This window comes from Toxotes jaculatrix, chromosome 10 (genome assembly GCF_017976425.1).
Source record: "Toxotes jaculatrix isolate fToxJac2 chromosome 10, fToxJac2.pri, whole genome shotgun sequence".
Lineage (NCBI taxonomy): Eukaryota > Metazoa > Chordata > Actinopteri > Toxotidae > Toxotes > Toxotes jaculatrix.
The window spans coordinates 17,823,424-17,846,959 of record NC_054403.1 but is presented as its reverse complement, the minus strand read 5'-3'; the positions used below and the strand labels follow the sequence as shown (position 1 = coordinate 17,846,959).

At 39.4% G+C, this 23,536-nt stretch overlaps 4 protein-coding genes across 6 annotated transcripts; 3 read left to right on the top strand and 1 right to left on the bottom strand.

The window, feature by feature from the left end:
- The first annotated feature begins 1,573 nt into the window (after positions 1-1,573).
- On the top strand, positions 1,574-4,332 carry ccdc85b (coiled-coil domain containing 85B). Its single transcript, XM_041048621.1, has one exon. It carries the CDS (start codon positions 2,334-2,336, stop codon positions 2,934-2,936), a length of 603 nt encoding a protein of 200 aa, XP_040904555.1. The 5' UTR covers positions 1,574-2,333; the 3' UTR covers positions 2,937-4,332.
- A 633-nt stretch (positions 4,333-4,965) lies between these two features.
- On the bottom strand, positions 4,966-9,188 carry fosl1a (FOS like 1, AP-1 transcription factor subunit a). Of its 2 annotated transcripts, none has more exons than XM_041048620.1 (4): positions 8,659-9,188; positions 8,035-8,289; positions 6,756-6,863; positions 4,966-6,635 (listed from the first exon to the last, which is right to left on the bottom strand). In XM_041048620.1, the coding sequence occupies exons 1-4, from the start codon at positions 8,773-8,775 to the stop codon at positions 6,078-6,080; spliced, it is 1,038 nt and encodes a 345-aa protein (XP_040904554.1). In that variant the 5' UTR covers positions 8,776-9,188; the 3' UTR covers positions 4,966-6,077. The 2 variants fall into 2 exon arrangements, with proteins under 2 accessions (XP_040904554.1, XP_040904552.1); XM_041048618.1 differs by having other exon boundaries at positions 5,096-6,635; positions 8,035-8,292; positions 8,659-9,179.
- A 3,423-nt stretch (positions 9,189-12,611) lies between these two features.
- yif1a (Yip1 interacting factor homolog A (S. cerevisiae)) lies at positions 12,612-18,609 on the top strand. Of its 2 annotated transcripts, none has more exons than XM_041048927.1 (9): positions 12,612-12,719; positions 13,103-13,154; positions 13,944-14,188; positions 15,161-15,265; positions 15,901-15,979; positions 16,067-16,124; positions 16,224-16,379; positions 16,647-16,740; positions 17,449-18,608. In XM_041048927.1, the coding sequence occupies exons 2-9, from the start codon at positions 13,124-13,126 to the stop codon at positions 17,605-17,607; spliced, it is 927 nt and encodes a 308-aa protein (XP_040904861.1). In that variant the 5' UTR covers positions 12,612-12,719; positions 13,103-13,123; the 3' UTR covers positions 17,608-18,608. The 2 variants fall into 2 exon arrangements, with proteins under 2 accessions (XP_040904861.1, XP_040904862.1); XM_041048928.1 differs by having other exon boundaries at positions 12,692-12,715; positions 17,449-18,609.
- Positions 18,610-20,030: 1,421 nt separating this feature from the next.
- si:ch211-145o7.3 (forkhead box protein N2) lies at positions 20,031-22,916 on the top strand. The gene is made up of 4 exons (XM_041048017.1): positions 20,031-20,636; positions 20,967-21,088; positions 21,456-21,511; positions 22,564-22,916. Exons 1-4 carry the CDS (start codon positions 20,031-20,033, stop codon positions 22,914-22,916), a joined length of 1,137 nt encoding a protein of 378 aa, XP_040903951.1.
- The last annotated feature ends 620 nt before the right edge of the window (positions 22,917-23,536 follow it).

Sequence of the window (23,536 nt, the reverse complement as noted above, 5' to 3'; positions counted from 1 at the left end):
TGACTTACAGAATGCATGGTACAGTGTAGTAAACTTAACAGATTCCATAAATGGAACCTATCACTTTACAGTAGACCCAAGTTCTTTCACTCAGCTGAAACGCCCAATTCGTTTGAAGTAAGAAAGTCATCACTGGCCACACAAAAATCAAACGACAATAGACTATTATGTGATGACTCGGGTTACAGCAGCGCGTTTGACAGTCAGGCAGTAGTCTATTGTTAAGCTCTGTCCTTTCATTTGTGCTCTTAGTTATTTTTAAAATGTGTCAGATCAGAGATAGGCTTCTGTGTGAGTGGCCCCTACAGTATGCGCTTTGCTTGCTGCCTGCGTGTACACAGTCTGCTCTCTTTTCCTCCAGCGATTAATCTAAATAAATCCCTGTAAATCCCTCTTCTCACCCCCCCCCCCCCCCCCCCTTTCTGTGTTTCTGCATGTGTCCTTCAAAATCACAACATGGGAGAAAACGACTCAGTCAACATGTCTTTTTGTTAGATCTCTCGCTGCACATCAACAGTCATTTCTAACCTCACATGACACCCTGATTCCATCCCCGACTCCCCCTTGCACGGTTAACACCCTACATTGTTATGGCCTCAGTGAAACAATGGAGGTGGGACAGAGGGCGGAAGGATGTGGCTGAATGCCTCAGCATAAACCCATGGAAAAAAAGGCTGCAGTCACACTTTCCGCCAGTGTTCTTTGAAAAGAAACGAGTACAACCAGGAGTCACTCGTGATACAACTACATTATAAAGCAGCAATCTTTCCCTGCAGTGAAATCCAAAGACATGTGGGACGTTGGTGTATCTCTCATGTTTTGCAAAGAATTTCGGACAAAGGTCTGGTTACTTTTTAAAGATGAGATCTGTCCAGTGTACAGAAATTCTCAGAGGAAGTGACTTCACACAGGCCTTTCCTACTCATTTCCTTTGTAAATTGCGCTTGTCCATGTTGTTTTGGTACGATAGGGATAAGATAGTGAGACAAGTTTAAAAATACATATTTGAATCCAAATGGGGGCGCACAAGTTCTTCACTGAGAGAGCGCATGGAGCAGATCATCATCCCCGAATCATGTTGTTTTTCATAATGTAACCGAAATGGCCTGAGTCAGTTCAGCGGGATTACAAAGCTGGTCGATTCTATTTTACCATTTACGACCATGCCATAAGTATGGTGTGTCGAGAAACCACTGTAAACATCAGAGGAAACCACAAATATTTCTGATTACTACTACCGTTAATGCAGTAATCGCCATAAAAAGTACAACTTCCGGAAAAATCCCACAAAATAAAGCCAAATGTTGCCGAGGAACATGTTTCTGCACTGAAACAAGAGCGGCTTATCATCAATGAAAGTAAACGTTTCGATAAGTAAGAAACCTATTTTGTAGTTAAATACATTCCCAAAAAATATACATATTTTGCCACGGTTCCGCACTTCTTTCATCAAAAGTTTACAAATATGTGTTTTTATTTTGAAGGCTGAAGAGGTCGTTTTCCGGCAGTGCTTCAGCTTGACACGCAGCTCGCTGCTAAGCGGAGACACAGACGTGAAAGTGGTGGAAGCGGACATTGTTGTGGAAACAGTGCAGCTCCAGAGGATGAGCAGAGACGGTGCACTTATTTTGAGCGGATAAAGGACGAGATTAGACTGTGATTTTTTCATATAAAGAATGGCTCCTTTGTAAATAAATATTAATAATAACAACAAGAGCTGCTGCACCGTACGGACTGTTCCTCCAGCCACCGGGGAGGTGAGTTCATTCAGCCGAGGCGAGCGGAGCACAGCCGGATGAGACGATGCCAGCGACGTAAAAATCACAACATCTGCAGGGTGTGCATCCGAGGCTGCTGGATTAAGCCTCCGTGGATTGACCGGGCCTCTGCACAAACAGCACAGAAAAGCCCACAGGGCGACTGCTGCCTTCAAAATACTGCGAGAGGAGGTAAAATAAGGACAGTTATATTCCTGGAGGCCTTTGGAGAACACAGCCTGTTGTTGAGAGGATGACAGATTGACATTAATGGGGGTTTGCGGTGCATTTTCAGACACGACCTAATTAAGGCATTATCCACAGAGAACAGACACTGGGTTCAGCAAAAAATAGGACTGAAGTCGCTGGGCCTTGAAGAAAGCCATCTAAATAGCCTGAAGATACCACATGTTTCTGCCTTGAATTGGCCTCCGGTGCGTACATGACATCTGGCAAACACTGAATGAATATGAAGACGAGGATGTGACGACTCTGTGTTGAGCATTGAAGTCTCGACATCTCAGCGCTTTTAATAGATTCTCAGGTACCCTCTAGGTGTGTGGTTTTTAATAGAAAATGGGTAGCGAGGGTGAGATAATAAATAGAGAACTGTCAAAGATGTCTGACGAGGATTTGCTGGCGTGCTCCAAAGAGGAGCTGGTGAACCGGCTGCGTAAAGAGGAGTCAGAGAAAATATCAGCCCTCATCCAGCGAGGACGGCTGATAAAAGAGGTAAATAAACAGCTGCAGGGACACCTCCTCGAAATCAGGGAACTGAAAGTCATCAATCAGCGCCTGCAGGAGGAAAACGTAGAGCTGCGGGACCTGTGCTGCTTCCTGGACGACGACAGGCTCAAAGTGAAGAAGTTGGCCAGGGAATGGCAGCTGTTCGGGCATCACGCAGCCAAAGTGATGCGGGAGGACCTGGGCGGGTACTTGAAAAAGCTCGCCGACCTGGAGCGTATGCAGGACGGGCTGGTGAAGGAGAATTTGGACCTGAAGGAGCTGTGCCTGGTCCTGGAGGAGGAGTGTGTCAGTAGGAGTGACTCCAGCCCCGGCGGGTCCACCGAGCTCAACCTGCCCTGCATGGTGGCCCGGGACCTGGGAGACGGAAGCTCAAGCACAGGCAGCGTGGGAAGTCCGGACCAGCTTCACCTGGTGTGCTCACCTGATGACTGATGACAGGTTTACGTCAGCAGTCAGGGCTTGTCCGACCCGAGTAAGGAAGCTGTAGACTAGGAGTGATGTGACTGACAGAATGACACAGACACAGAAGCTTTCTCAGACAATACAGATAATTAAATTGGTGCAAAAGCATTAGGGCCTTCTGAATGCTGCAAAGATTTGTGTGCCACTAGGTTTTGACTTGACAAAGATTCTTCACTATAAACATTTTCAGGACTTTACCAGGACGTTTAATAGATGTTTGCCAGATGATAATGTATGTAAATTTTACAGTGTTTTTCTAACGACTCATCTGTTTTTGGGAAATTCTCTTTTTCAGTGGTCTGTTGTTGAAAAAAAAAAATGGGACCAAAAAAGTGGGTCGCATATATAAATTTATCTCATGCACTGGACTAGCCTACACTGGTAGAAGCCTTTTTTCTATTGCACTGGACAGCGTTATCATGGATCTTTAAATCACAGATCTAAAGATTCATTTCAATCCAGTTTTGAGCCATATTTAGTCCACTGAACTCCGATAGCACTGAAATAGATGAGTTGTGATAAAAAAGAAAATATGAAACTATTTGATATTTGCTTTTGCTAGATGCCCAATAATGAGTAATATTTTATGCACTCTCTTCCTCAGGACAGGATTGGAGTGCCATATGTGCATGATGATTGTCACAATTTGTACAGGCCTGTGAACCAGTCTGATGTGAAGGCCCCTCAGGTTAACTGCGGGTGGGGCTGCTGTTCATAATGTAACACGTGCTAGAGCCTGGCCAGAACCAGTACACTTATTATAAGGTTTTGGATCAGACATGATAAATGTCCTTGGACCTCATTCAGAGCTGAACCGAATAAGTTCTGTCACTTTTTTAAATCCAACTGGAAACTCTTTATATCAAACTGGAAGGTCTACTAGTTTTAATGATTTCAGTCTATTCTATTCTATTCTATTCTATTCAAGCCAAGCTGTTCAAATTCACTTGTAGGACATTTTTTTTTTATTACATTGTTGTTGTTCTTGATGTTCAATTAGCATATCACAGACTTTGTTTAAGTTGAGCGATGGCCAGCTTTCTCTTCTGTAACTCATGCCTTGTATTTACCCTGTAACATTAGGGATCTTTACTATCATAATTTTGACCCTTCTTTCTCTTGATTTATCTGTATTAACTAGCATTACTTCCGATTTCAGTTTAAATCATAGATAATGCACATGGATTAGAAAAGATTTATTTTGTTGTTAGCTGTTTATTGGTGGGCTATGCTCGTAGTGCATTGAAGAGCTTTAAATACAATGGGTATGACACTTTGTGCTGTTCTGACCTTTCTTTGTGTGTTTGACTTTGCAGAAACTAGAATTTACATTTACATGGCACAAAATGAAGGATTGATTTCTGTACTTGTTGTTTTGACCTTCACGTCTGAACCAGCTGCACTTGATTGATGCTCCCTTTATGTCATACAGACTGACTTATGGATGTTCATTAATTTTATTTTTGGATTCCTATTTGCACAGTCTGGAGAACTGAAGAGGGCAGTAATGCTTTTACCCGCTTACTGATGCACAGACGTCCTTTGACAGAAGTATACATGCTGATTTTTTTCTCTCTCATGCTCTCTAGCCCTCAATCTGACTCTCTTTCCATCTCTCTCTCTCTCTCCCTCTCTAACCCCGTTTTAGCAGTGTGATCCAATGCCCTCTGAGCCATGTATGTATTAGCAAGAGATTCGCTTCATTTTTGGGAAATTGAGTAACAGAGAACACAGTGTTCACATTTGAGGGGCACAGAGAGGTTATTAGTTTGTCAGTATATGCAGCAGCCATCAAATCCTTTTATTGAGTCAGTAAAAAGGCTTCAGTTTATGATTGTTTTCATTATTGATAATTCTCCAGATTATTTTCTCAATTAATCGTTTAATCGGTAAAATGACACAAAATTGAAATAAGCCCATAATAATTTCCCAGAATCAAAGGTTATGTCTTCGAATTGCTTATTTTTTTTTCTAACCAAAGGTCCAAAAGTCAAAGATATTCATTTTATATTGATATAAAACACAGAAAAGCAGCAAGTCTTCACTCTGGAATCCCTGAAATAAGAGAATATTTCATATTTGATTAATTAAATGAATGAAACAATTAATCAACTGTGTTTCATTCCTACAGTATATTATATTCCAGTTTGAGCTAACCTGGTGTCTCTGAGTCTCACAAAAAAATTTTAAAATCTATTTTGCAAACTTGAAATGTGGATTCTCAACTGAATCTGTTGTTTTTAAGTTTCATTTCAGTATACTCATCTTGTTGTTTGTTTGTTTACCAGTAATATTACATCATTACAATATCCACACAGTTAGGAAGGTTTGTTTTTTATTATCTGTGAAGTAGTTCAATGTTGACAAAAGAGAAAAGTAAGGCACTGCCCACCAAAACAGTTCATATGACACAGAAAATAAAAACATTACCAAAAAATATATTACACTCTCAAAAATAAATATGTGCTTATGTAATCTATATTAACTCCTATGGCCCAGCCTTAGTGGTCAATAATTTGCATAGACTATATTAGAATTCTTAAACAATTCATACAAAAATAAGGACCATTTATTTGTAAGTACTCTATTTCTCTTGGTGAAAACATTTATAAAGTGTTACATAACATGACGTAACAATAGAACAAGTCATTAAATGCAACATTATACGTATGTATAATTATTATATATGATTTATTACTATTATTTGTCATTAGATGATGTTATCACAGTTATTTCTAGAAGGCTTGTATATATATTCTGCATGCAATTCTTTCATAATAAACCTCAAACATTCTTTCCACCTCATAGCTTTTAAAATTAGAAATATAAAGTCTGTATTTTTATATAAAATCTAAAAAAGAGTGTAACATTCATATCCTGATAATGTAATAATGTGCATGTTATCCAAATATAGAATCAACTTTCAAAAGAAATGAAATGAAGCAGATGCACAATTTCCTTATTTTGAAAAGGTTATTACAATCATCACTTTCATTTCTGTCAGGTTTCCCAGAGATCCTTTTTGTCACACACACACACACACACACACACACACACAATGACTGCGTCTAAATGAACATTAGTGTTTCGCCAGGATCACTGGGCCGTCAATCACAGAGTGAGGATGGTCGGGGAGTGCAGGGAGTGATCTGATTGGTCACCACTGCTGCTGCTGCGGCGATGAGCTATCCCACAGGGCTGTGGAGCTTGAGACTGTTGGACATTTCCCTGATGTGATGTAGCTTGGGACGAGATGGAGGCGTTGGTGTCTAAAGAGGCAGAGGGATACGTGAAAACCATACCAGCTGTGAATGCCATTAGCGAGGGAGTGGAAGTGAGAACTGGGGTGTGGAGCGACTCTGATTCAGTGGCGGCAGCAGGGGCAGACGATGTCAAAGGCTTGGTGGGGATAGTTATCTTTGGTTTGGGTTTCTCCATCTTTGTTGAAAGTTTGGTTGAGGGTCCAGGTCTGCTGAAGTCCTCTGGCTCCATTTTGATGCCTCCCAAAGAGGAAATTGATGGATTTGGGTCAGAATCCGAATCAGACTCCTCTATTTTACAGATGGGACGGTGAGCTTCCAGGACCAGCTCAAGCTTCTCTTTCTCTTTTTGTAATTCAGCTATTTCCTTCTGCAAACGGGACTTTTCATCCTCCAGCTGGTCAGTCTCCTACACCAGGGGAAAGTAGAAAGACACAGACACATATGTTAATTCTTTCATACCTGACTGAGACCTGTATCTTGTCTTTCAAGTATTAATGCTGGGACATTTTGTACAATGTTCACTTACACTTTGCAGTGAGTCTGTGAGCTCCCGTCGGCGATTGCGACATTTTGCTGCTGCCAGTTTATTCCGCTCCCTTCTTATTCTGCGTCTTTCCATGTCTTCATGGGATAACTTTGACGAGAAAGAGAAGAAAAACATATTAAAATACATAAAACAGGTTAAACTGACATGGTGTAATGAAAGTCAAACTCCAAGACCAATTTCATTTTAAGTTGGACTGGGTTGCCCTCTTGCTTTGGGCAAACGAGTAATCTTAAAATATCAAATGTACAGGCGAGATATGTCTCGAGTCCGCCATAGGCAGCATGACACAGGAGAAATACTACCACCATGTGTGTGCTCTGAGTCATCACAGTCATGGCGGTTGAAACATTTTGAAATGTCTGAGCTTTTGTGTCTTTGTAACACCCAAACTCTGACTTCATCCAGTGCCCCACCGATTAATTACTGTTCATCCCATATTTCCCGCCCTTTCAAGATGATGAGTAACACTCAGACCCCAGCAGTGACTCAGGTGTGAGTCACAGAAGTGACTTGCCCCTGTGAGTCACATGACAGTTCACTTCCTGTACCATGAAATTTCATCTCGAAGAACAAAACTGTGACGGGAATATGTGGCAATCTGTGCCAAATGAAACCAAAAAGAAATAATCATATTGTGGAGATGACAAAAACGATAACAGTTCTCAAGGTTACAGTTGAGTTAAACTGGGTCATTTTAACATCTGTGCCAACTTGTTTTGACATGCAACATTGCTCTGCGAACAAAAAGCAGATCATTGCAAACAGTGTGTCACAGGTGATAATTTTACTGAGTCAACATCGACTCAAAGTAAATACTGAAAAAGAACACAAACAGTGTGCTTTTGCCTCTGGAGATTAAATTTTCCCTTTTTTTAAAAAAAAAAAATTATCTAACCAAGAATAATTTAAAAAATGTATTAAATAACAAAATACTCTTCTTGTTCCAGAATGGATTCATCTGATGCGCAACTCTAAAGGAAATGAAACAGGTGTGTCAGAGTATAACAGGATATTACACACAAGTTACACAGAAATGACTGAGCCACGCTCCACACCTCACTATCTGTGTCCCCTCTAGGGAAAATATGAATCCCAAGAGGCCTCCTTTCATTTTCTCTCATTGACACCATTCATTTTTCAAACAGCAGAAATGCAACAAATCCACAATCACCAGTGTCTCTTCAAAAGATGCTTTTTGGCACTATATATAATCATAAAGTTTCAGATTCTATTTAAATACTACTTTATTCTTTCTTACATGTTCATCGTTCCTGCGCCTTGTCGAAGCTGTAGTGTTTGCAGCTGCTCTTATGACCCCTGGTCTGAGAAGATGGGGCTGGGAAGGTGGCTGACCCAGTGGCCGTGCCCCTGAGAAGGTTGGGTAAGGAGGTACTGGTGATCTTGAAGGACCTGGTGGATGCATGAGGGAGGGTTGGACCAGCCACTGGAGGTCTTGGTTGGTTGTGATAGCATTGAGGCTTGGCACAAACTGGCTGCTGCCTGCCATGGACAACTTCTAGGAAAACAGATTTTTTTTTTTTAAAGTTAGTGGACAAAGTACTGTGACCGAAGGCCTAAATTCAGAATGTAATCAATAACAAAACACATTGTGTCTGAGGTATAAATTGAAAGTTATTAAAGTGAAAGAGGACTGATGATAAAGCATCATTATTATGTTAATATATAATGAGTTACATCTTTATACTACATACACAAATAGTATAATTAATAGTATAACTACGCAAAAAATACATAAAAAGTGGACAGTATTAAAGAGTATTACATGTTTATTGTAACGTGTTTAATTCATATTTTTTTATACTGATTTGACTCCTAACTGTCAGGGATAACCCGTAGCCTGATTTAACTAAGGTACACCTACCTGCTCCGGTTGTGTAGTTGAGGTGCTGGTTCTTCCCAGTGATCCGGTGTTTGACCCAGAGACGCTGCCTGTGTACGGCGGGTTGCCCCGACCTTGATTCCCAAAGTTTCGATACATCCTTTCTGTTCAAATGAAGAGAAAATGGAATCCAGCTGGGGCTATATAGCCTTCAAGCTTCACGGAATTAGTTTCGGGTTGAGTCTTTCCTATGTCAATTCAAATTCGGGGTATACCCACTGTATTGCTATAAGTCCGTAAAAGTCGGCGAGTCCAAACTGAGATGTCTACGAGGGGGGAGAAAGAAGAAAATCTCGCAACGCCTTCTTTTTCAAATCGCGCTAAAACGTCCGAAAACAACTTTCAGCACATCCCCATCCTTAGTCACGCATCTAGAAGACAAAGTCTGGGAATGGTTATGAAGTTGTAAAGTCTTAAATCGGGACTATAGGTTTACCACGCCCCTCCGCTCTTACGGGAAATAGTGTTGTCTGGAGTGTCTTACGAATATTAGCACGTGTGTGTGACGTCGTTGACCATATTTGGTGAGAGTTTCCTCTTGAGAGTATCACCCGGGATTCCTCAGACAGCTTCACCTCATGGTCTGATACTAGTAGTTATTCTGCTTCTGTGCTCTGGTTTTTATGTGGTGGTGGAAATACTACGAGTATTTCCTAATCCGGTGGAAGCACTGTCACAAACATACTCTTCTGTTTATACAAAGGTTGATTTTTTAGTGTTAAAAAATCTACTTCGGCAAATGAAAATGTAAAAAGTATGGTTACTTAAAGTGCACTTTACTGTTATTTTGTACTTCTTAGAGATAAGGAAACTATTATATATGATCATTACCTTTTCAACCAGCTGAGAAGATAGGGATCACACTAGTTTTAAAAAGTTGAGGAGAAAGGGTTTATTATTGTTAAAAGTATAACTTGGGTATACTCTGTATACCGCTTAGTACAGCTGTGTACATTGTAAAATTATTGACTTTAAATTCACACTGCAACACATCATACAGGAATGTAATGAAATCAAGATTTTTTTTAAATCATTAACTTAAAGTAAATTAATACATTTTATTAATTTTAAATGAAGTCAACTTAAGATTTCTACTTTTTATTTTCATAGCAGTGTCAGAGCTCTTATTTTGAAATAATAAAAACATTTGTGTTCAGTGATGTATGTCATTTTAACTCCAGTTAAAAGTATACTAACTTACTGTAATCTCATGTTAACATGAAATAATGGACTTTAAAATATTCTCCAAAATGTACAAATACTTTCGCATAACAAGAGGAAATTCCACCATTTCTTGTACATGTATCAATATGAAAGGGTGTACATACACTACAGTTATGACATACATCATAAAGTGTAGGCAAAGTTCAGTGCATGTGCCTAATTGTGTTGAGGCTTTTGGCAGCCACTCTCACTTTACAAACCACATCAATGTGAACACATGCCTGTGGAGATGAGTCAGTCATTTCCACAAAGCTGCTCAATTATTTCACCACCCGTTTCAACGACTGTTTTTTACTTGCAAGCACAATATAGCACCTAGTAAAGATTCGAAAAATGCATGCTGTAGATTCGGTAAGCTTAGACTGTCACAACAGCTGCTGACCTTGCAGTCCCTGAGGGCAGAGTTCCCGGCAAAGGCTGGTTTCTCCTAGCTGCTGACTGTTGCAACAGTGTCTCATATTACTGCTAATTCTACTCATGGGAATAAAGTTGTTTTTTTTTTAATCCCCAAATTAACTGAAAAGACAGTTTCTAGTCCATTCAAAAACAACTCACCCTTAAGGAGTTAAACTGAGAAAAGAAAAAAAAAACTACAGATGAACAGTCTCATCTATATAGGAATTGAGACATTGTACTTGTGGTTTCCTCGTAAGTTATGAATGAAACTAGAGACAGTGATTTACAACTGAAGCTAGCAGCAGAATGTCATTTTACAAGGCCTATATTTTCTTTTCACTAACCCATTAAACTGCTGAGTCTCATGTTTCAGATTTCAATAGTGTCACACCCTGTAATGATGAGGATATATACGCAGGATGTTTTTTTTTTTTTTTCATTGTGGTTAATAGTATCACATGAAGGTAATCTGGCATAAAGGTGGATGTCAAATGACTAAAGACTCAGGAATTCAGTGATGACACACTTGATATGTCTTGAAGAGTGACATGTCACAACATGTTGGCCACCATTTTTTCTCCGATTACACCTACATTCATCCTCCTGTTGTGACTTTTATCATTTATATAACCAGGAAAAGTTTTGTCTGCACATATTTCCATGTTACTAAATAAAAATGTTTTTATGTTTATATATATTCACATCTGAAAGTGTGAGTAAGTTGTTGTTTTCTGTTTTACTCCACAGTTTCCCTCCAAAAGTTAACATTTTCTGGGGGGAAGGAAGCTGTTTAAATTCCATTACAATTTACTCACCTAGAAAAATCTCCACATGTACTCACATAAGTCATCCACACCCACACACTCAGCCCACACTCATAACGGCAACCTCATGCCACATACACTTGAATTTATTTGGTTTAGTGGGTGTTACAGTTGCCTTGTCAATTCACGCTTAAGTACAATGTGTAGATTATCTTACTGTGACTGTACAGTGCAGTTTTGAACTTCACTGTACCAAGACTAATGATTATCTGAGTTATTAGTATATCAGTTATAGTTTATTGAGATAATATTGACATACTGTGTGTGTCATATCTACTATGGTCATCATAAATTAACCGTGTGTACAGGCATATAAAATTTGAATGAACTTGGTTAAATACTACTATAACCAAAAAAATAATTTTTATTGTTTATGGTAAGGGAAATATAATATAATATATAATTTCTTGTCAGCTTGGCATTCAGAGCCTAAAATTATCAATGTACCAATACAGTATTAAAAGTAGAAGTCCTGAATATTATTATTTGACATTTTAGCAACCAAATGTTCTTAAGCAGCAAAAGTTTAAGTAGCAGCACTGCAGCTGGTCCAGATGGAGCTGCATTTAATTGCATTATAGAGACTACTGTTTGTTGGAAGTTGGAAAGTATGTAGTGACTTCAACCAGTCTGCTTTTTTCTTTTGGTACTTTTGGATTTTTATGCTAATACTTATGTACTTTTACTTAAATAATAATTAATTAAATAATTCAATACATGGCTTTTGCTTAGAGTACACTGTGGTACTGCTATCTTTACCTAAGTAAAAGATGTGAGTACGTCTTCCATCACTGGAGTATCAGAAAAATGTAGTATTACAAGTTTGTCATTATACAACATAATGACCCCCTGCTATTGTTATAAGTCATACAACTGTATTATCATTACTGCTGCATTAACATCTAAGCAGCATTTTAATGTTATAGTAGGCTGAGGTGGAGCCTGTTCTAACCTTTTATATACAATCAAGTGGTTTATCAATAAAAAGGTATATTTTACAAGCTCATCAGTTGTGTATAAAATCTGCATCTTCAAAGTAACTAGTGACTAAAATTATCAAACAATGAGGTGAATTCAAAAGTGTAACAGTATTTTTCTCTGGAGTGTAGTGAAAAGTATAAAGCAGCATAAAGTGGAAATACTCAAGTATAAGAACCTTAAAGTATAGTATTTGAGTTAATGTCCTTTAAATACACTGTGATCACAGCAAAAGTACAGTAGTAATGCATCATGTTTTATGAGCTTACTGTAATGTGTTGCATGTTGCACTGGATTTATAAACCATAATGACTTTATTGATTTACTTAAGTAGAACATCTCAGCACTTCTTGCACCACTGCTGCTCAGAGATGTTTAACGACTGAAAGGCAACCTACTGTCCACTCAAAACAAAAAAGGGTAACACATGGAAAGTAACACACTGAATTACTAGTACTAAATCTTAGCCCTGTGTGTACTGGGACAGTTGTGTACTCTGATTAGTACTTACATGTTTTCTGCCACGCAGGCACAGTGAAGTCAGCCAACCGCAGTGGATGGGAGGGATCAGCCCGTACAGTCTGATAGCCACGTAGCTAGCTACCAACGTTAGCTGTGTAGGTAAGTGCCGTTATCCAAAATATTTTCTTCATAATCGCTGTATTATTCCCCAGACAAGCTGTTTGGACACTTACAACGCTACCTACTAAAGTATTTCTGTCGCCTACCCCGATCAGCGGAGCCTCAGCCGAAAATATGATGTTATTAACTTAGCTTGTCTGGCTAGGTAGCTAGCATTAACTGACAGCAACAGTGGCTCCCTTAAATAAGTTTATGCGAATGTTAGCTTTAGCTCGGGAGCTAGCAAGTATTGGTGTAAAAGTCTTGTGAGATAGCCGTTACTGGTATCAAGTATCAAGCGGTTAAGCATTTAGTTATGTGACCAAGATGAACACACCGTTCAACAAGCTGAAGTGTTGCTAACGTGTTGTTTTTATTTTAAGCTAACGTCAGCGAACCTTACAATGGACTTGCCACATCATGGGTACCGAGCAAGTAAGTGTAAAGATGAATCACCGTTTAACCATCAATTGACATTTTTGAAAAAGTTTGCTAAATGTCCACTCATAGTACCTACTTCCTGTTTCTTGCTAGAGCAAGACGCACACAGCAGAACAAACGCAATTAGTGCTGTCACCTGGTTGTTGACGTGCACTATTAAATGCCAATTATTTAGGTACAACAAACTAAAACCAATGCAGTCTAATACAGATGCAGCGATACACAAAAACGGATGCAGTCTAATATACCAGTGCTTCAGTAAATCCTACCTTCATGAAGGCTATAAAGTCTAAATCAAATCCATATTTGTTGTGATCTCACTTTGCCTCTAAAATAGCACCAGTTATCCTGTTGCACACAGTTTTTCAAGGTACTTTGCAAGGTTGTGCCAAGCATCCTGGAGAACTTGCCACAGTTCTTCATGTCATCCCAGACTGGCTCTATGGTGTTGAGATCAGGGCTCTGTGGGGGCTAGACCACCTGCGGCAGGACTCCTTGTTCCTCTTGTCTCTGAAAAAAGCTCTGTACAACTGTGGCTGTACATTTGGGGACCTTGTTATGCAGCATAACAGCGTGATTCAAGGATCTCTGTACATTTTTTTGATCATCACAGAGCATTGTTTCTCTATTACTTAGGGAAGCACTTTACATGGTGATGGGTTTAACATATTAACTAATTAGGGTGGATTTCAGTCTATGTGTGTATTTGATATTGTGGATAGTAAGATTCTAACTCCATGAAGTATCATTCATTTTTATCCATTGTGTCCATCTTTTCCACAGCCAAACCGAGAGCTCGAGCAGCTCCCCCTACAGCAGATTCTGTCCTGTTTGAAGACACCAGCTCTGCAGCACCAGCAATGAACAGTCAGGGATACTATACTCCTGGATACAGTATGGGAGGACCCTCAAATGACATGCAAGGAGGTCCTGGAGTGAACAACCTGTTTACTGATCCAATGGCGAATGCTGCAATGATGTACGGGTCCTCCTTAGCTAACCAAGGAAAGGATATGGTAAACAAAGAGGTGAGGAAAAGCAGGATATTCGTAGGGTTCTTTCAGATATTATATATAGTGCTGTATGCATTTCAATGGGGGATTGGGGTGTTAAACCATTAACCTATGAATCTGGTTAAGACCTAGTTTGGACAATTGGCACCACTCTACACAAAATATGTCTTGGGTGATTCAGATCATAAGGCAACAGTCATAAATACAGGTTTAAATGCAACCTAAACACATTCTGAACAGTTTTCACAACATTTTGAAATTTCTCTGAAGTCGTATGACCTAGCATAAAGATCAAGGCCCAGCCTGACTCTGAACCCCTTTATATGTGATATTATGTCTAAACAGGAGGTTAGAGATATCTGAAATACAGAAATTTGCTTTGCAGCTGTGGAAGAAATGTTTTCCTCCACACAGGTGGTTATATTTATGTCATTTTATTTATTTATTTTCAGATAAACTAGCTCTCATTTGTAAGTTTATGATTTTAGGTTTCTCAACATAAGGAACCACACAGATGTGTTCTTTCACTGACACAGTCTCCCCCTCTCTCTCCAGGAGAAGCCTGATACATTCTGCTGTTCAGCTACTCTAATGATCCTTTGCCAGATTTTAGTCACATCCAGAGCCTTTTCATAGCTGAAACATTTTTTCCAATTCATTCATTCAAGTTTCCAATCAAGTTTCCAATCAAGTAGAAAGTTTTCTGGTCTTCTATCTAATATAAAATAAACACAATTTCCTCACCCAGGAATAAATGAAGAACCATTTAAACGAATGCATTTCTGGTGGATATCAGATAAATAATACTGATGATTTACTGGTTTGGCAACCTTGGCTCAGAATACATAAACTGGATGTCAGCCAAAGTGATGCACTGTCCTGAGGGCAGGCACAGCCTTTTAAAAATGGCTCTGTCTCATCTGTAACTTTGGTAGACTATTGCTCCTCATTTGTTAAGTTAATGTTTGCTCTCCCTCTCCCTTTCAGATCGGCAGATTCATGTCAGTGAACAAGTTGAAATACTTCTTTGCTGTCGACACCAGATATGTACTGAAGAAACTTATGATCCTCATGTTCCCTTATACACATCAGGTAATCAGAACCATTCAGCCTGTCAGACTTTGTCCCACATCAATGTACAGGACAACACAAAACATTTAATAGTTCCAAACTGTACGATAATTTTCACTGGTATCATATTTTCAGCCAGTTATCACATTGAAACCACGCAAACAAGATAATCAGCCACTTAATCACTATTCCAGCTTTATTCATGAACATTATAATGCTGTGATAGCCAGTGAGTAAATGAAAGCACACTGAGCTCAGTTATTTCCCACACACTTTATCTTATCCAGATTGTAAATAAAGTCCCCACGGTAAACATTCTGTGCCCTGATAATATACCGACTATAGAAGTCAGAAAGTATTGCGAGACAGACCATTACATTGTTGATTTTGTCTTTTCATGGGATTTCATGACTGTAACAAAAATATGCAGTATTTCTAGGCTCATCCTTTAGTGCAGGCATTCTTCAACATAACATATGGATTAATACAGCTTAATGCCTTACATTGTGTCTGTTAAATTACATCAGCTCTAGCCTTCAGTATATGAAAATAAAGATTTGTCTCCTGTGCTTGTGAACTATGAATGCCTGTGGGGGAAAAAATCAGTGATTGAACTCTGCAGGGTGATTCATACTGTATTTGTGTGTTCTTGGCAGGACTGGGAAGTTCGTTACCATCGGGACACTCCACTGACTCCAAGACAGGATGTGAATGCACCTGATCTGTACATCCCAAGTAAGTTTTCCATAAGTGCAAAATTATCAATAGCAGAGTATTTTGAGATGCTTGTTTAATACATGAACTGTCCTTTTTGTATTTTAGCAATGGCTTTCATTACCTACATTTTACTTGCTGGAATGGCCCTGGGCATTCAGAAAAGGTGACTAATTCCCCCTCATCTAATTTATTTTATGACTCACAATAAATATGTTTGTATCAAATGAGTTAAATAAGGAGTGTGTGCTGCCCTTGTGTGAAGGTTCAGTCCAGAGGTTCTTGGATTGTGTGCCAGCACTGCCCTCGTGTGGATCATCATTGAGGTCTTGGTGATGCTGTTGAGTTTGTACCTGCTGACTGTACACAGCGACCTCTCAACCTTTGATCTCATCGCCTACAGCGGATACAAATACGTTGGGTAAATAGACCTCAGAAGCAAATATTTTAAAATGAATTAACGATTCATTTTCGACAAATTGAATGAGTGTAGCGATTAGTTTCAGGCCAAAGCAGCTCCTCATTATGTATAGCAACTGAACAAATCAAGTTGTAAATGAAAGATTTAGACAACTTGATTATTATTTAGCTCAGTGGTTGAAATTTAGTTTTGTAAGAAAGGACATTTTAAAATGAAGTTTCGTCCATGTAAACTAAGAAGATGTTTTCATTCATGTCTTTCCTCCAGGATGATCTTCACAGTGTTGTGTGGCTTACTATTCGGCAGCGATGGATATTTTGTGGCCCTTGCCTGGTCCTCTTGTGCCCTTATGTTCTTCATTGTAAGTATTTTGAATCCTTATTGACGTCATTCAATACATTTATAAACTGAAACTTTAATAATAGAGAAAATGTTTACTTAAACACAAAACTAAATAATTTACTATCAACTTTTATTAATTAACTCAGCAAAATCATAATTTTAATCTTAAAATTGTCAATTCTCTAGCAGCAGTGTTATGTTTCTTTGCTGGGGCTTATTTTTAGTTTAGAAATGGTGCTGATTGTTTATGTAATTATAATTAATTATATCCCATAAGGAGGTCATATATTTGCATATTTAGATGTTGTATTGTTTTCCATTTTAATCATTCTCTCCCTGGGTGTTTAAAACGAGAAAACTAAAGAAACAAATGCACAGAAAACACAAAGAAAAGAGGGCAGTGGGTACACACAAAACTCAAAGGAATATAAAATATAATGTGTAAACCCTCGCTGGGTTTAGGCTTTACGGTGCAGCCACAAAGTGTGATAAATACACTGCGTGATGGCTAATGTAACATATAAATACATCAGGTTTTAGCATTATTCAGTAGTGTTCTGTGTTGCATTATTACGCTAAATTACATCAGTGACTAAAATACTGTAGCAGTGACCAGATGCTTCATAAATGCTACAATATTTTGCTGAAAAACCGACAAAGGACGTAAGTGTGCAACCTGCTTATGTTGATCTGAATTGCATGTTCAAAGTTGTCACTATCTATACAGGTTCGATCTCTGAAAATGAAGATCCTTCCCTCTCTCTCCTCGGACTCCATGGGAACAGGATCAAGTGCCAAACCTCAATTCCGCCTTTATATCACTATAGCCACTGCAGTCTTTCAGCCAGTCATTATATATTGGTTAACCTCTCACTTGGTCAGGTGACCTTGAGGTATTTGATAACCTGAAGTCCATGTGTATTGGAGCCCAAAAATATGTGGTTGTTGAGTGTTTGTACACCTACCTTTATACTCTCTTTTGTCAGTAAACTCAGAACATATGTAGACAGTGTTGAGTTTCACCGTGTGTACAGCTTGTCAGGTGGACATGTTCATTATGCAGTTGTGTCATTGACTTAACAAGAAAGTGTGATACAGAAAATGTATCCCTGGAAGAATGTTGTTTTCTGTTGTTATGTATACTAACACTGCAAATGCTTATTTTTGACCACCTGACTTTGAACACAAGGGCTTTGATTGAGATTTCTTTGATCATAACCTCAGATACAGTTTAAGTTTCATTGATACAATGTCGCTGGACATGCTTTCCAGTATTTACACCGCACAGCCAGACAGCACACACTACACAGGCAGAAACACACATTACACATCTGATTCTAGTATGTATTTTCTGGTAATGTTGCTGCATTACCTCCCCTCTCTGGTGAATCCTGATTTCTATTTATCTACATTGGACAAAGCATGACAATGTTTGGATTTTTTGTAGAAAAAGAATAAATTTATTTAGCTTTGTGTATTCCAATTTAACAGTTTATGTGACTGTTTTTGTTCAGTGCCAAAAAGCTGCATCTGTAGTTGTTCTCAAGATGGAAAGTAACATATTAATTCAGATTTTACACACAAGTGATGAGCTTGTAAAATACACACTTTCATTGATAAAACCACTTGATGATATATAACACTGGTATCCTCAACCTGCTATAACATTAAAATGCTGCTTAGTTGGTAATTCAATATATAACACTGACAGGGGCCATTATATTGCATAGTGACTACCTGTGATACTACATTTTTCTGACACTCCTTAGCAGTGGTGGAGGAAATACTCACATCTCTTACTAGGTAAAAGCACCAACACAACAGTGTAGAAATACTTTATAAACTGCTGGGTATAGATTAATCTATAATAATACATAATCATTCATTATATTTTATATTATAATCTGAATCTGCAGAGTAACTGTTAATTATAGTTGTTAATTCAGCTTAATGTCTTACATTGTGCAGTTATAGTTGCATTAAATAAATGTAATGCAATAAAAAGTGCAAGTATAAATCAGGAAAAAATCTGAATACTTCTGTCACCACTGTCAGTCTGGTCCTACCTACCATTTTACTGCTGCTACTACTTGTTTACTGAGTATTTAACGAGGTATTTCACATTGTGGGCATTTACAGCTCATCACGCTGTTGGATTTGAACGGTGTTTCACAGCTGGTTGGTGCGCGGCTGTGCACGTGGAACGGGAGCGCGCCTAGGAACGCGCACAGTGCAGAGCGTCCTTTTCGTTTCCATGGAGACCGCGGACGGCAACAGAGCACGGAGGGAGAACCGTCCGACTCCTACTCTAGTTTTCAACACCACAGTCTCACCTTTAACTTTTCAACGACGTGTTTTGTGCATTTTACGGAGCTCTGAATTCTGCCAGAACTATCGTTTTGGTAATTTGGTGAGTAACTAGTCAACATTTTGCATTTGAAGCCCTAGCTCAGATCACCGAGGGGGTTACCTGTGAGGGGGAAAAGGCGGCTTTCTTGACTAAATGAAACTTTATATTGTTCCGCCATTTGCCTACTGAACTGCTTTGTAAAGCCATGTGGCATCACAAACAGAACTTTCCGAGCGTTATAGTTTTAATTTCACATGCAGTAAGTCGATCAGTTTAATTTACTAGCAGCATTTAATCGATGCCAGTGCTCTTTCTGTGTAGCTACGAGCAACAGTGACTTTCTAAGAGGCCTGCACCTGTGCACCTAGATGCGTTTTGCGTTTAATAAAACAGGAGACGGGACTGTATGAGCGTACACATTGTGGACTTTGAACGTCTACTGGATGCTCATCAGAGGGGAAAGCATAGCTAACATTTAACTGGATCAGCCTGATGAACTTTTTCTTTTTCTCCAGCTCTTTTTAGTCTAAACCTTGGGATCCACATGGAGTGGTTACCACGCGTTTGAATTATTGTTTTTGTTTTGAAAGGTAGTTTTAAAAGTTGGGTTTACTGTTCCTTTAAAAAAAATAAGTAAACTAAAAGTAAACTTAAGATACTTAAGAGTGTAATTTCACTATTGTTTCTGTCTACTCTGTACAAAAGATGTGTATTGAATGTATGGAAGTGGGTTCTTTGGGTGTTGTATACTGTACTGTTAAGCCATTTGAGACAAATTTGTCAATTTAGGGTATATAAATAAAATAGACTTTAGATTTCACTCTTTTCTGCAGCGTTGCTCACTTTTAATTCTGATTTACATGAATCACTCCATGCAGCATTAACATTTATTAATTTCTGTCTTATATTACAGCAGTGGTACAGCTGAATGACCCTGGCAGCTTCCCCCTGGGAGACAGATGGAGAATAGCCCTCAAACACTGCCACCCTCGTCCCCATGTCCCACCACTTTTGTAGGGTCCCTGCCTTTCTCTTCCTCGCCGCAGCAGACCTGCTCCCGTATTTCACTCCCACTTTCACCTATTTCATTCCCTCCGTCCCCTACCTCACTTTCTCCAGCAATAGCAGAGTCCATTCACTCTTCCTCCCCCCTTTCACACTGCACAGCGTCTCAGTGCCTCGAAGGACAAAACATACAGGGCCTCAGCCTGGCAAACCTATCTGACCAGGATGACCTGACCTGCCTCAGCTGGCTGCATCAGAGAGGCAACCTGCTACCACTGCAGCCTCTTCCCAAAATGACACCACTGCCTCAGCTAGAGTCCTCCGCACCGACCCAGCCTCTTCCTCCTGCCTCGTCCAAGCCGCCGTACTCCTTCAGCAGTCTGATTTTCATGGCAATAGAAGATTCACCAGACAAGAGACTTCCAGTGAAGGCCATCTACGAATGGATTGTGAACAATTTTCCCTACTACAGGACAGCCTCTGGAGGCTGGAGGAACTCTGTTAGACACAACCTGTCCCTGAGCAAGAGCTTCTGTCGCATTCAGAGGGACAAGAGCCAGGTGGGGACATGGCTCCCAGTTTCCACATAAAGAGTAACAAGGTCATGTAGCAAGTAAAGAGACAGTGCTTCAATTATAGGAGAGAAGTTCAGTAAACCCTGTCTGAAAACTTTCATCACTGAAATGTCCTTAAGCAATACACTGAATCCAGATGTGCTGCTCTGTAGTGAAGTCAACAATTAAACAGCCCTACAGGGAAATTACTATAATGTACTCCACGTGTGTTGAGGTTGTTATATGGTCTAATGTGTCAGTGTTGCTTAAGACTAACATCTTTGCATGGGTTGTTGCTGTTTCAGTGTTTCATGTAGTTTTGTGTTATTGTTTCAGTCAGTGGGGAAGGGATCGCTGTGGTGTGTTTGTCCAGAGTATCGACCGGCGCTCCTGGAGGTGCTGAGGAAGACCCACAGTTATCACAGCACTAACAGCAATCTGATAAACAAGCCTGCTCTGTGAGTATTGTGACACAGTTGAAGTATGTGCAAAAAACAATGATTTTCATTATCAGTTGTGTTTAACCCCATAAATTAAAAGTTAGAAAATGATTATTTAGTCTGAGCAGTTGCCAGAAACTCCCACGAGTTCAACTGATAATTACACAGTATTAAATAAATAAAAAGCAAGTAGCACGTTGCATCTGTGAATGTGCTAGCTGGAACCAGCAAATGTTTTGTTGTTTTGGTTTACTGCATTTACTTCATGACTAAAATAAGAGATTACTAAAGGTGGAGTAGGTAGATGCATTTTTCTGTTCATTGACTCTATTTCTGAGGTGAATTTTAGACACATAATCTAAATATGTTGCCCCGTTGTTTGCAGGTTGGAAGGAGCTGACTATGTGGTACCCGTCATGTGTGACTCTATGGAAATCTCAGGTTGGTGATCAGGAGACTCACAGCAGGCTAATGGGACTTAATTAGCACAGGAACTTATAAAGGAACATATTTGATCCTTTATGAATTTCTTTTAGTCTACAGCATATTTCATTGATGGAGTAACAGCTCTCTGTGACACTTTTATTACCTGCAGCTATTCTCCGTCTCTGCAGCTTTCTCAGCATGCAACATTGTTCCTGTGTTTGTGTTCAGTTGTCATGGCAACACCCTTCTATTACCGTGGCAACCCAGCAATAGTCTAGCTTAGTGTCCTTAATGTTCCCTCGTTTTATTTCCGAGCATATGCGCTATTTTGGCCCCACGTGCTCACTGAAGAATCTGACAAGTGGTTGTTCAACCAGCTATGAATATTAATGTTTTACCTTATGACTCTTGTTTAGATCCCCTTTAGGTACTGTATTGAAACAGTAGTGCTCTTCCTGTGGCCCATATACATATATTTACAACACTTTAGCAACAAAGAACACACATAACACATAACATTTGACATCCATACTCACAGTAAGTTTTGACAATACACGAGACGAGCACAAAACGAGACAAAAATAGCAAACAAAAAAAGGAAAATCAATTAGCAACTTTATCCTCGAAATCACAAGTGGGACAGATAACTTTACATCTGTATCACATCATAAAGAACAAAACAGTCACATATTAAGCAGAGAGCAGTCAAATATTGACAGAACAGTCAAATAATTATTAAACAATCCGGGGATAACAGAAATGTACTCTTTGTAAAATAATGATTCCTGCCTGAAAAAAAAACAGGTTTGTATGAAGTAGTTCTGAGGTTTTAGTTATGATATTTCTGAAAAAGCGCATTAAAGACTATTACAACCTGTTCATTCATTGTACCTACCCTTGTTCTACATGGGCATTGAAAGGTCGTGGGCTGTTTTGTTCTGTGCTACCTGTAATCTGTCTGTAAAGATTACTTTCTGTTGTGAACAGTAGTTTAACTGTGACAATACTAATACTTGTACTACTTTGACCTGTTATTTATTTCTTCTTATATTGTTTCTCTCATGCAGATTCTCTTTGTCAAACCCTCCTCCTCTCCACGCCCTCTCCCCAAACCCTGACCACTGATAACCCAACTTTTGCTGAACACCCACCGTGCCCTTTGACCCCGGATCATGAGGAGCTTGTCACCATGGAGTCGGTTGAATACCAGCAGGAAGAGGTCAGCGAGGAGATGGAGAAGGACCCCCTGTCAGATAGCGGTTACATCGAATTACACTACTACCAGTCTCACCAGTACCAGTACCTGGTGCTGCCAGGCGACACCGAGCTGGACCTGGAGACTGTAGAGATACTTCAGCTGGATGCTGAAGCCCAGGAGGCGGCTGGCTCACTGCTGGACCTAGCAGGTGGTGGATATTAATTTATATCCAATTTAACAGTCACAACTGATGCAATGCTTCAGTCCACTATAAGCAAATACTCTGACAGAGCGACATAAATGGAATTTATGTTGGTCTGGATGGAGTGATGATGTTTGTTAAATTGGCTGCTGACGCCAACACTGCCCTAAGGCTTGTGTATTGTTGTGTAGTTAGATAATATAGATCAACTTTACTGATAATCTAACAAGACAGTGGATCACATTACTTCACATGTATTCAGGCATTTTCAGTGTGGAACCTGAATTTACCACAATACCATGCCATACAGTAACAACCTGGACAAAGACTTGAGTTAAACTGAGATATATGGACCAACCTATTCTCTGATATTTTAAAACTGAGGGGAAAGTATTAATAGAGCATGGGCTTGATTTGAAACCTCTTGGTTTTTAGGATTTCCACTGTGATTTTTTTAACAGATGAAATTCATTCTCAGGGGTGAAAGGAGTACTTTCAACTCATGCAGAAGTACTGTTTCTTGATTAAAATATTTCCCAACTTAAAGTAGGATTTATATAGTGTTGGAACCTGCACAAGAAAACCACAAAAGTTGCTCTTTTGAGGAATACACTAAGCAGCACACTGACTCACATCCGCA

Coding starts and splice junctions, on each gene's coding strand:
- ccdc85b (XM_041048621.1), top strand. CDS start 2,334: ATGGGTAGCGAGGGTGAGATAATAAATAGAGAACTGTCAAAGATGTCT.
- fosl1a (XM_041048618.1), bottom strand. CDS start 8,775: ATGTATCGAAACTTTGGGAATCAAGGTCGGGGCAACCCGCCGTACACA. Junction 8,293..8,658: donor CAACTACACAACCGGAGCAG/GTAGGTGTACCT, acceptor CTGTTTTCCTAG/AAGTTGTCCATGGCAGGCAG. Junction 6,636..6,755: donor TCACAGACTCACTGCAAAGT/GTAAGTGAACAT, acceptor CCCCTGGTGTAG/GAGACTGACCAGCTGGAGGA.
- yif1a (XM_041048928.1), top strand. CDS start 13,124: ATGGACTTGCCACATCATGGGTACCGAGCAA. Junction 15,266..15,900: donor TGTTCCCTTATACACATCAG/GTAATCAGAACC, acceptor TGTTCTTGGCAG/GACTGGGAAGTTCGTTACCA. Junction 16,125..16,223: donor GCCCTGGGCATTCAGAAAAG/GTGACTAATTCC, acceptor CCTTGTGTGAAG/GTTCAGTCCAGAGGTTCTTG.
- si:ch211-145o7.3 (XM_041048017.1), top strand. CDS start 20,031: ATGGAGAATAGCCCTCAAACACTGCCACCCTCGTCCCCATGTCCCACC. Junction 20,637..20,966: donor TTCAGAGGGACAAGAGCCAG/GTGGGGACATGG, acceptor TTATTGTTTCAG/TCAGTGGGGAAGGGATCGCT. Junction 21,089..21,455: donor CTGATAAACAAGCCTGCTCT/GTGAGTATTGTG, acceptor CGTTGTTTGCAG/GTTGGAAGGAGCTGACTATG.